Source organism: Zootoca vivipara, chromosome 16 (assembly GCF_963506605.1).
Source record: "Zootoca vivipara chromosome 16, rZooViv1.1, whole genome shotgun sequence".
In the NCBI taxonomy this organism is placed as follows: Eukaryota; Metazoa; Chordata; class Lepidosauria; order Squamata; family Lacertidae; genus Zootoca; species Zootoca vivipara.
The window spans coordinates 7,674,579-7,687,675 of NC_083291.1; the positions used below are offsets into that span (position 1 = coordinate 7,674,579).

Consider the following 13,097-nt stretch of genomic DNA (forward strand, 5'->3'; position numbering starts at 1 on the left):
ATTTGCTCAGCTCTCAGCGAACGTTGGCCTCCCAGGAGTCTCCTCTCTTGTCTCACGAGCCATTTCTCTACAAGGCAAACTAGACGTGAAGGTGGAATAGCCCACCTGAGATCCCACTTACCGGTAATTCAAATAGCAACACAATGATTTCTAGTGTGTGGTGGGGAACGGGAGATTCTGATGGGCCCTGAAACCCACTCTATGGGGAGAAAGAAAAGCTGGTGCCAAGCCATTTCAGGGGGAAATCCTGGGTGGAGTCACTTAAGGCAATATTTCCACATTCAGGGAATGTGTGGTTGCAGGGGCAGGTAAATCTAGCAAGCAATTTATGTGGGTAAATACATCCATTTCCTCTCTGGGGTGAACAGCAACGGCCTTAATGCATTTCATGTGTACATAGCTCCATTGTGATATGGAAGATTCCATGGCAAGTTTTACCTACATCTTTTTTTTCTTTATAGTTACCATGGAGGTTATGGATTGCGGCCATTACTCTGGGACCAGGTTAACTATTTCCCCCATTTCCGCAATTTCAGACACTTGCAGAAGCAATGATCTGCGGGAAAATGGACATGTACCCCTAAACATTTTTAATAGAAAAAAAGAAAGCACTGGACTTGCCTGTGTTGTATCTGTAGACCAGCATTGCTCCAAAGCCAATAGCAGCTTGGAGAGGCTTACCACCAAGGAAACTGCATGGGAAAACATGTTAAACTACCTATCCCACAGCACTGCGGTTGCAGTCCAAATAAGACTTATCCTATACAATTGTTTCAGCATATGCTTCCAGCATTTGCTTTTGCCTTTTTATATATATATAAAAGGAACTGTCTAGCCCAACAGAGATGATACTAGATGTGCAATCAGGGAGAAGACATTAATCAAGCAAATTGTGCCATGTACATGATAAAATTAAGAGTGGTAATTGGTCTCGGCCATTACCAGGAGCAGCTAAGGGGAGCTAACGTGCAGTTAATACTGGTGCTGCACTTAAATGGGGTGAAAGATATTGTGTTCCATGAACATAATTGGCCGCAGCAAAGCCCAATCCACTCTTTGACAGTGTCAGCCTAACTTCCTTGGCAGTAAACCAACTGTGTACCTCTAATGTTGGAAATGCTGGTGGGCTAATGGAAAGGCTTTGTTTGGCCTCAGCATCATTACCGCACGGCATCAGGAAGTTACCATGTCTACTATAACTTTCTGTTTCGCTGCAAACAAAGAGTGAAGATAGCCAAAGTAGCAGACAAGAACAAGGACTGTAAACCAGTATGTGAAAGGTAAGGGTCCCCCCCCCCCAATAGATAATTTCACTGACCAAACAGCAACTCGTGTAAAGAATGGAGCACCAACATACTTTGCTGCAGCACATTTCTCTGGTTGCGGATCTCCAGTTTTGCAGGTATGGGACAGTATTGACTTTCAGGGAAGGTACGGATATCCATGAATAGGTCTGTGTACAATTGCAGTATCCCTCTTGCCCAACCTCCCTTCCATACCATTAAGGTACTCAAAAGATCAAGGCAAAGTAAGAGGCACTTCCAAGAACCAAGGAGTGGCGAGTTGAGAGCTGACAGCAAGGGCACTTACATACATCATTTTTAAAGGTGGTACTCAACTCAGTTTTACTCGGGAGTAGATCTATTCAAATTAATGAACCAAATTTAGCCATGTTCCTATTTTCAATGCATCTATTCCGAGTTACAGTAAATTTAATTGAATGCCATTCACTTTTCCTCATGATATTTTATTTTTCATAATAAAATAATCTAAATAAAAACAAAGAGCAAGGAAAAAGAAAATGTGGGGTCCTCTCTCAAAGGTAGTTCTTAATCCTTGTCACCCACAGAAAGTGAATGGCATTCAATAATGGACCAGAGCAGAGGACACCAAAGGGAAAAAAGAAAGAGGAAAAGGGGGGGGAGAGAGAAGGAAAGAAAGGAAAAAAAAAAGAAAGTCAAATAAAAAGGACTTTCCGTCTGTTACTTACATAAAAGAAATTATTAATACTGTAACATTCACTCTAAATTGACACCCAACTATTCTACTTTCTGTTAAGTAATATTTTTTTTCCATTCTTCAGACTCAAGTGTCTCAAATTCATTCATTCTCCTTTTCACACACAAAGTCCAAAAGGGGTTCTCTAATTCAGTGTTTCTCAACCTTTTTTGGGCCACGGCACACTTGTTCCGTGAAAAAAATCACGAGGCACACCACCATTTAAAAAGTTAAAAAATTTAACTCTGTGCCGCCCTATATTATAATTATGACTGTAAGAAACACTTGCCAAATATTGCTTTCCGGCGGGTCAGTGATGTGTATTGGCGGCCGCCAGGCTCGTTTGCACTGAGCTTTGGAAAAGAGGAGGAGAAATATTGCTTTCCGGCGGGTCAGCGCTGCCTATTGGCGGACGCCAGGCATGTGACAATGCAAATCGCCCTTCTCGTTGCCGCACGTCGCGGCACACCAGCCAGCGTCTCGCGGCACACTAGTGTGCCGCAGAACAGTGGTTGAGAAACGCTGCTCTAATTATTACATAATGTCAGCAATGGTTTTTCTCTAATCAAACAACTTTGCCTCCAATAATTTCAACAACCATGCCCCTCCATATCAAACAATAATGAATCTTTACATTGTGCATTCATGATTTGCGCCGATCATGCTATTGTGGAAGTTATAGACAACCCTGCTTTTAATACTGTTCGTGCCCGCAACATTTTGGGCAGTCATATTGCTTCAGTTCTGGTCAGTGCACATCCTGTAACTTCCTGCTGAAATAAGGTTACCATTTTTCCCCCCAAAGAATCTGGGGACACTTTTTTTTTAAGAGAGAAAAAAAGTTATTTTATTTTTTAAAAAAGTAATATCTTCTCTTCTGTGGTCTCCTCTGTTGCGCAGCCTTCCTCTGCTCTTCCCGGCCTGCTCTCTTGGAGCACTAGCTGCCGTGGAGTAGTCTTGGGTCGGGCCTGGGCTTGGCCACGTGTCCTTGCCCTCCAAGTGCTCTCTTTTTTCTCCTTCTTTCTCTCTCTTCCTTCTTCTCCTCTCCTCCTCCTCCCTGCATCGGCTCCGGGGTTATCCTGGCCCCAGAGCGCCGCTGGGCAGTTGGCCGGGTGGATGGGGGCTCTCGCTCCTGGCTCGATTTGGGTCATGGGGGGGGGGAATCAGCGGTTCCCCCAGTTGATGCACCGGGCACCCCCAGTTCCCCCTTGGCAGTGGCAGCGGCAGTCTCAGCAGTCCAGAGCCAGCCTGGTAGCACAGTTGGCTCTGGCTGCCTTCAGGAGCTGCTTGCTGCTGTGGTGCCCGCCATTTTGCCTCACCGGAAGTCCCCATAGGATGTGTCTTGTGCCGTTGAACCAACCACGCGACATTCATTCCCTACTAATAAATCTACAACACTTAAAATATAAATCCGGGGACATTAAATGAAATCCAAGGACATTCCGGGGATGGATTTTGTCCAGGGACAGATTTGTAAATCTGGAGACTGTCCCTGGGAAACGGGGACGTCTGGTAACCATATGCTGAAATCTCATAAATGTTCTGCAGTGTTTTTTTGTTGTTGTTCCACTTTTGTTGTGCTGTAGCCCCTCCAGACAGCAATGATTTGGTAACATTGGGCAAGCATCACAGGGCAAAAAAGTGAAACATCGGGCAGACAGTCCAGTATAAATGCACCACGGATGCACTATTATTGTGTCAGTAATATGTTGCAGAATATACCCGCACACACCCCCAACACCCCCCCAAAGGTATGTTAGATGTAGCCCCAAGCAGAGTTTGATGTACATCTAAAAGACTCTTCTACAAATGGCTTGAAGTCCTAGTGGTTTGAGTGAAGGGGAGACAGACTCTAAATGTTAGCAGTTTCAAAGATCTATATTACAGAAATCGTTACGGAGACAAAACATTATCAAAACCTAAACATTCTCTAGAATTTGTAATCTTTAATTTTGTTCAACAAAAAACAATTGTTTAGTGACAAGTCACCTACCACAACATGAATCTCTATGATCAGTCTAGTGCTATCGCTAGACAAAAAAGGGAAAACCTGGCTATTGCTCATTGCCTACTATGAAGTTCGAGGTAAAATAAGGACAGCTGGAGGAAGAATGTTTAGGCCAGTTCTGGCTGAAACTCCCAGTTAGACTTGGCTAAAGACAGCCTAGCCCTGCAAATATGAAATCCTGCCCAACTAAATTAAGCAAAGTGTGAATAAGCATGACTTAGATTTCTACCTTTCCGACAGATTCAGTTTTGCTTTTTAAAAGTCACATTTCAAACTGTTTTAGGTAGGGAACAGTTCCTGTGCTTGCTGCTTAATTCAACTTCAAGTTCAGTTTCTTAAAACAGGCAATCCAGTTCTTTACTCATCTTCCTTCTTTCTAACAACTGCAGCCCTTGTCCCAGGCTTATCTGTTACCAGGAAGGAACATTCAGAATTTCAGCAATTTCTCACATACGATTCAATTCCCCAATTCTTCCAGCTTGCAGCAACTGTAGCCCACCCCATCCACCATATTTGCTAGAAAACCTTGATTTTTCTTAGTTTCTCTTTGTAGTCACTTATATAAAAGCTGAAGTATTCATTAGCGTTTAACCCCTCGATGCCTTTGACACAATGAACAGATCTGCAATCAAATCTGGCAATCTTTCTTTTTTTCTTCCTGATAATGGGAAAAGGAATATTTTCACTCCCTGTTGCAATGGTGAAAATAGAAAAAACTCAAATGTCCATAACTGTATAAGCGGGGGGGGGGGGGCACAAATGATGCACAAAAGAGCAGGAAAAAGAAATAAAAAGCTGGGAAACCACAAACTTGGGCACGTTTACTTGGCAAAAAAATCCCATTTAGTTTTAATGGAATTTATGTCTAAGTATGTGAGCTTAGGACCACAACCTTTCTGTTAATCCCAACATAATAATTTCTTAATGCCCATACATTCCATAACCCTGTGCTATCAAGTATTTCTTCTCCAGATGAAAGTGATACATTATCAAAGAAATACGGCAACTTTGTTTATTACATGCAGATTTTTCTGCATTATTGCTAAACAGTACACTTGTCCAAAATTACTAAAATACTTAAAAAACTATACATTATGTAAACAAAACATAAATAAGACAGAGTAGCTCTTTTTACACATAGTTTAGTACATACTGTTAGGGAGTCAGGGATATGTACAATTTTACACCATAGATTGCATTTTTACAATGCATAAATATGCTTTAAAAAGAGAGAGAGAGAGAACCAAAGTATTTTTTTTAAAAAAAGTGTACTGTGTTTATAATTAAGATGGAAAAGTCTAAATTTCGAGAAGAAACACATCCCTGTAAATGTGCTAACCAAAAATTAAACGTTGCTTTCTACAACACACCTTAACAGACGGCCTTTTCTGACCACTTTAATAAAAACCCTTTGAAAGTATAAGTCTGAAAAGTATTTTAATGATGAGGTTCCTCACCATTTAAAAATAAAATTGTAAGCAGCTGCAATCTAATATGAAGTAATTTTTAGAAAATCAACTATGGCCATAAACCCTTGGGTAGATGGTAGGCGTTTTAAAATTTGAGCATGTGGCAGCTCCAAATAAATGGCAAACTAGCAGCCGATACATCTGATGTGCAGAATTTGAATCCATTCAGCCTGCGAGTTCCCAAGAGCATGCACAACAGCTTAGTTCTTTGCCTTGCGGCTTCCACCTGCTCAAAAGTAGCCCTCACATGCCATAGGTTCATGTACACCAGCCTCATGTCTGGTATGTTTCAAATATCAGAAGAATTTCTTAAACAATTATAAATTAACTTCATACACAAAAGAATGCCCCAACATTTTAAGGGCTCATTTACTTTACATTTAAGATGCAGCTGTGTTAGGCACGCCTATGTTGGGTTTCAGAAAATTAGGGAAGACAACAGGAGGACTCCTGGTTGTGGAAACTATGTCAGGAGAGAAGGACGGCGGTAGAGAGGAAGATTTCGATGCTGGAGTCTTTATAGCATTCAGAATGGCTCCTTCTGGGCTGACCATCAGTTTTTTTATAGATGTGTCTAGATGTAATACAGGTGTACTGCTTTGCAACTGTGAGTTAGCAGTGTGAGTGGCACAAACCAAAGATGTTTTAGCTAGACCGCCGGGCCGGGTGGTTGCCAAAGGCGCAGACAATGTTGCTGCAAAAGATGGGGCGCTTGGTTTTGTAGCGCTGTTTGCAACTTGTGGTGCTGCGTGTACAATTGGCAGGGGGTTCGCAGTCCCAAGAGAGTTCACAATTTTGGTAGAGCTTTTCAAAGGCTGTTTCGACGGCTGCCAGCTTAATGCATTGCTCAACACTTGTGTAGTCTTCTGGGGAGAAGGAGAAGCATGGGATACACTTTGAAGCCCATGGCCATTATTAACAGTTAAAAGAGGCCCAAGTTTTGGATTTGTAGAGATGAGAAGAACGTGGCTGCCGGCTCCGAGACCCTGAGGTGGAACAATGAACCTAGTGCCACTGATCATTATCTGAGTTCCAGGTGCCAAAGGAGTACACGTGTTAATAATTATTTTTTGTTGAATACAAGACTCGTTCAGCTGTCCTCCTACATTGCCAGCTATAGATGGTGAAGCTGGAACAGTCTGAGTGGTGGTGGCAGTAGGAGCAGAAGTGAAAGCAGGGACAGGCTTTACAAAATTAGGAGGCAGCGGCTGACAAGGTAGGGAAACTAAGTTAGAAAAGCTAACAATTTTACCTGTATTTGGTGGATTGGGGGCCAATACAGTTTGAGGTTTAGGAGCACTTCCATTTGTTGGCACTGCAGCTGGAATTCTGGGTGTCGGAAACTGAACGAGTGTGGACTGCTGACCTTTTGAAAGGGGCATACATGGTACAACAGAGGAAACTGCTGGCAATTGAGGGGCTGTTGGTATCATTTTGGGGGCACTATTCACAGGTCTGGGCAAGGCAACTGTACCTGGCAATTGAAAAGTAGATGACAAGCTTGGATGAGCTGGTGGAGTCGTTGAAATTAGTACTGATGAAGCAAGGTGTCCTGTTTTCACAGTTGATATAGCTACAGTATTTCCAACATTAGAGGTACGCAGTCGAGTAGTTAAAACGGGTGTCACTTTTGTTGAAGTATCTGTTCCACCAGCCAAGGCAGTAGACCGTGTTCCAGAAGTCGTTCCACTCAATGCCACGGAAGCAGCATCTAAACATGTAGTTGCTGTTGTTGCTGTAGAAATCGCTCTTGTTGCAAGGCTCAGAGACTCTTCGACTGGTGCAACACTCTGACTTGCCAAGCTTGAACACAGAGGAACCGAACCATCATTTGTTGACAATGGCAAAATTACACCCTGGCTACTTTTCTCTTCTGCATCTTTGGGAGCTGCCGATTGCATAATGTTAATTGGCGGAACACTCGATGCATTAGCTGTGCTATTTATGATGGCCTGACCAATATTAAGTCCTATTTTCACATCTTTTATTTGGGAAACCGTTGGCGATGTATTAGCTTTAAGTGATGCTCCCACGGTAGATGGAATCAGGACTAACTGAGGCTGCTCTGTGCTTTTAACAAATGCTTTTCCCATCGAAGGAGAGAAGGTCTGTTTAAAGGGCTCTGTGGTCAACCCGGTATTAGATTGAATATTGGCAAGCGGTCTATTAATGAAAACCAGTTTCTGTGGAGCAATGCCAGTGGATGTCGGAGCAGGGGCGAGGTTGACTCCTGAAGTTCTGCAAGCAGGAAGAAGGGGGGGATTTGTGACCAACATAAGTTTTTGAATTTGAGTGCCACTCACAACACTTCCACTGCTTATAGGTGTGGCCTCAGGCCGTGTAACAGAAGAGTTTATACTATTTACATCAGCTTGCTGATTAATAAAAGAAGCCTGGGTAGTGCATGTGGCATTCTGCCCACTACTACCTGGCGAAATGCTATTTGCATGACCAGAGCCGTTAGGCTGTGCCGGCACGGCAATATTAGATGATGACATTGGAGATAAGAAAGTGGGGGAGGACACATGTACAGTTTTTTGCATTCCATGACCCACCGTAGCACTGTTCGCCGGTTGCCCAAACGCAAACACCATGTTTTTCCCTATTCCCTGATTCACACCACTGGGAACAGCTGGAATGGAAACAGAAGTCGTGGGAGAGGACTGGATAAGGGCTGGGATATTAGATACGACCGTTGTCGCAGCCGAAAAGGTAGAGGTTGACAATTGCGTGGATTTTGGCACTAAAAATGCCTGAAGCTGAGGTGCGTATGTGAAAACGGAACCTGGAGATAAGTTACTAGGGGAAATCTGATCTGAATTTGTCTGCACCTTGACGATTCCTGTGTTCCCACCTCGCGTCCGAACAAGGATGGATTGTGAATCTCTGATGCAGACTGTTTTCAGCTCCTGTTTAGGTTCGCCGGTGTCACTTTTCTGCGGGGATGATAGTCTTGGGGAGGAACCGCTGGTGCAAGTAGGAACACTTGGTGGTAGTGTTGTTGTCAGCGCCTGAACTGTGGATGAAGTGACAGGGAATGAGGTACCTGAAACAACAGTCTTAGTTTTAGTAGTCTCACTTTGGCTCATTTTCACCACGGACGCCAACACGCTACCTGTGGCTGATACAGAGGGCAACGCCGAAAGACTGTTTGCTGCATTAGCCCCTTGGGGCATATGTGTAGTATTATTTTTAAAATTTGCGCCGGGGAGAAATGCAGTAGCAGCATTTATAACCGAAGCTGGAAAGGCAGGAGCTAAAGTAGTGTTGACAGCTGTTGACGGCAGGAGAGAGAGACGGTGCTGTTCGTTAGTCTTCTGCTGCAACGGCAGAATTTCTTTTGCAACACTTTTACCCTCTCTGTGGTGGATAAGGAAATTTTTAGGCAAAATAAGGACCTGCTGCATGAGTTTCTCCCCTGCGGTTTTTTCTCCTGGTTTACAATCGGCCACAGGCTGCACCTGAATTTTCAGTGAATTGTTATGCAAGTCTATTGGCACGCAGTGGCCATCGGGTATTTTGTATAACACTTGTAATGGACTCTTGGAACTGGCCTGGCAGGGCAACACTGGTTTGACTGGGGAAGAACCTATAGTTGACATAATCAGTTTTTCAGACGTAGAAATGCTTCTACCTGCAGCGGGTGGAAGCTGACTTGTTAAGGTCACTTTGTTCCCAATATTCTTAGCAAGCAAGGCCTGGATGGGTTTGGTCCCTTTTATTGAGCTTGATATTGATGGTGGAGAGTCTGTCGTGTCCAATGATTCTGAAGATGAGGATTCTGTCTGTTTAGGTTTATTCAAGCCACCATCAATTGGCAAGTCATTTTCCATACCATAGACTGTGGCATCACCTGTGCTTAATTTCAGCTTTTTCCTTAGAGAAAACTCTCTTGTGCTATCATCTAGGTAACTGTTTTGCCTGGACTGGCGTTTAAAAGATTTAGGCACCATCTTCTGTATTTCTTTGCAAGTCAGTTCTTTCCTTAACAGTCTGGATTTTCCTGCAGCAAGTTCCACTTCTGACAGTTTCATGTCCTCTAGGGAGAGAAGAAAGCAAAAGAAAGGTAAGTTTTAAAAAGCTAAATTAAAATGTTTCTATGAACTTTATTGTTAGTGGAGGCTCTGTCAATGTAAAATATATTTACATCGCCATTCCAACCAATGGGAGGAGGTTCTGAGAATATTCTTAATGATTTATTGCATCAAGAACTTGCTAATTACACAGTTTCAGAAGACAGTAACTTAATCTACATCCAATTTAATTTTCTAACATTTTCTGTACAGGCATAAGACCTCATTAGGAAGTCAATACTGTTTAATTACTATTTGCTGGTGTTTAATTTTACTTTTTACTATTAGATTTTAATGGATGATTGAATATTGCTTTATTTTATATAAGTTGTTTATTTTAACGTTGTTGTGACTTTTTAGATTGGATCACATTGTTATTATTAATGGTTGATGTTTTATTATGTTTGTATATGTGCTGAAACTGCCCAGCCAGTTTCACAAGGGGTGTGTGTGTGTGTGTGTGTGTTGTGTTGTGTGTGTGTCATTACAAACTAAAATTGTGAAGGTTTTTCAAGATGTTAAATTCAGATACCTACGTTTTAACTGGCAGTAAAGCTTATTTAGTAAAAGACCACACTGCTTCAGTTGGAAAGTATCTTAATCAAAAATAGTGGTGACTCATGAACTTCCCACCATTTACCCTGAAATAGGCTGAGCTTTTGCAAGTGTGCCCATTGAACACTTGCAAAAGGCTTAAACCAGGCATCCCCAAACTGCGGCCCTCCAGATGTTTTGGCCTACAACTCCCATGATCCCTAGCTAACAGGACCAGTGGTCAGGGAAGATGGGAGTTGTAGTCCAAAACATCTGGAGGGCCGAAGTCTGGGGATGCCTGGCTTAAACGGTACTCAAAAACCTCTGCCTCTGCCAATTTCCCTTTTCCTCAAACCAAAGAACACACCTTTGGAGGAAGGAAAAGGGAAGACAGCAGGCGCTCCCAGGGCCATGGCTTCTTCTACTGGGACTATCGTCTCTGTTTTCTTCTTCCCCAAATGTAAGTTCTTGAGTTTCGGGGGAAAGGAGGCAGCAGCAACAACTGTTCACAGGAATGAGTGAGCATAGCTTTAGCCAGCCTGTGCACTGAGCTGCGCTCAACCCTACTCAAATCCTCACAAGATCCTAAAGCTACATAAATTGCTGAGTTTCCCCCCCTTAATAAATAAGCACCCCCGAAATTTCATGGTGGGAACTAGGCTGAAGTGCCCTGTGTTGTACCACTCAAACTCTCTAGCTGACTAAAATAAGAACCACATGCAGGCACTGCTGTACATGCCTAGGCACTCACAATGACTGGCAAAGGACTTACCTGTATCTGCATAATCCATTTTCAGAAGTTCGTTGTGCTCAGGGGACTCACTGGTTGCTTTAGTGGAAACCTCCATGCCAGTATTTATTTCACCATCCTCATTAGTCCACTGTTCTCTTGTAAATTTATCATGATCTGGCTGCTTTTTGAAGTCATCATAATCCTTTTTTAACCGAGACCTTCAACAAAACATCACAAGTAAGAACGACTTTGACATGATACTCCTGCTGTACGGTGATGGCAGGACAATAAAGGATCTTACACAGCCTAAATGGTCACTAAGAGAGTTACTTCAAGCCTGGAAAGATAAATATCCACCATTAATACATAATGGTCTGATGACCCTAACATCACTGCTACATTTGAGCATACTTTGCATGGATAAATATCTGGACGACAAATTAATCTATATGTGTAAATTAAGATGTTTATTGATGTTTAAATGTTTCATTCATGTGAGCTAACGGGGTTTTCTTCTGCTTCTTCTTCCCTTCTTTGTTTGTTCTCAGTCTCTTTTTCTTTTTTCTTTAATGAATTTGCAATAACAAAATCAATTGGGGGGAAAACAAACTGGATAATTCTGGCTAGAGACACAGATCTGGTGACATAATTACCCGGACCCATCACTGTCTAAGGTAGGAAGTACCATAAAATGTATTCTTGTCTGTAGCAATCACAAAACAACTGGTGCAGAGTCCTTACACTTCATGTTATTTAAAACAGCTAATTACCTGTTTCTTTGAAAAGCCTTCATTAGTTTTGGTTCCCATGGTAGCAATTCATTGAGCAGTCGCAGCAGAGTACAGTGTAGTTCCTTTACAGCTTGCTTTCGGTGATACCACCTTCCCTGTATACATAAAGTAGGACATTACTGTAGTGCATTTGGATGTGATAAAGATACACAGTACAATCTTTTCATAGTACAACAATATATCAACAGACTTTCCATTTATTTTCACAGAGGTAAGACCAGAGGTTTTTATTTTATTCTTTTAATCTGTTTTATGATGTGAACAGCATTGAGAAGACATACAAATAAATACAGTACCTAAATTAAAAATGGCTTCCACTTAAAACCACAACAGGAGAAAAGTAACTCGTAGGTAAATTACTGTGAAATTTTATGCCCAAAAAGTAACCTTTCCATTGAGTGGCACTAGACTACTCCCAAAAACATATCTGCAAGTGTAAAACTGCAGGAGCTAGCAGATATGTCATTTTAAGCAAAAATACATATTTCAAAATGTCATGAATAAAAAGCTAAGGTGAAAAATCTTTATTTAGATTGTGAAGAAATCAACTTAAAAATCCCCATTTTTTTTGAAACTTTAAACAGCCACTCATTCCTAGGACAAAGTTACCTACAGGTCTGATGATTTAGGCTGTAATTCTATACAAAAGAAGATGAATTGAGTTTACGTCTGGGTTGCCATGCACAGGATTGCACCATTATTCTGAAAGTACTTTGGAACACTTTGATTACAGCTCAAGACTAATTTCAGATGTTGAACTGAAAGTTGAACTGAAAACTGATGTTGAACTGATGTTGAACTGAAAGCCTGCCGCCACTACTTGTTAGCCATCTTGCCACTCGGTAGTGAACTGACCCACTGGGCCAAGTAGGCTCCCTTACAAATTTGAACTAAGCAGATAGGTTGAAATTTAAATGAATTATATGCTCAATATATCTGTGACCTACCTCTGCTGTTCTCCATACCTCTTTCTTAGCAGATTCCCAATTCTTCGCCTAGCCATGGCAGGCCATTGACACTTGTCAAAAGTTCAAAAGAGGTCGCTTTAACTGCCATTCAGCAGTTACAGGGAGCCCTTTGAATTCCTTTTGGAGTATGCAGTGAAATTTAAGAGAATGGTCTAGAAAATCTGAAGGTGAACATAAAAATATGGAACTTAGGCCTGGGTGATGTAATGATACATCGCCCAGGACCGGTTTGAGGGCCAGAGTGTGATGGTGCCTTCAATTGGCAGTATATTGCGGGTGGAGCTTGCAAGCACCTGGTGCTCGGAGGGAGGAATAAGCTGCATCGGCCCGCGAAGAGCCAGGGTGAAACCGCCGCAACTCCCGCCAAGGAAGCTGAAGCAGTTTCACCCTGGCGCCTTGCAGGGCTGATGCAGCTTGTTCCTCCCTCCACTTCTCAACACTGTGATGTATCACTGGTGATACACTGTGATGTTGAAAAGCTGACATCATCATCATCATCATCATCATACCACTCTATACCCAG

General features: G+C 42.3%; 1 protein-coding gene across 2 annotated transcripts in view; it reads right to left on the bottom strand.

Moving 5' to 3' along the window:
• Positions 1 to 5,004: 5,004 nt before the first annotated feature.
• Positions 5,005 to 13,097, bottom strand: part of BRD10 (bromodomain containing 10) — a 36,218-nt gene continuing 28,125 nt past the window's right edge. For both annotated transcript variants that reach the window (XM_035140995.2, XM_035140996.2), the window contains 3 exons: positions 11,586 to 11,701; positions 10,855 to 11,033; positions 5,005 to 9,514 (listed from right to left, as the gene is read on the bottom strand). In XM_035140995.2, the coding sequence (XP_034996886.1) occupies positions 5,856 to 9,514; positions 10,855 to 11,033; positions 11,586 to 11,701 (3,954 nt within the window). In that variant the 3' untranslated portion in view covers positions 5,005 to 5,855. The remainder of the gene's footprint in view (positions 9,515 to 10,854; positions 11,034 to 11,585; positions 11,702 to 13,097) is intronic.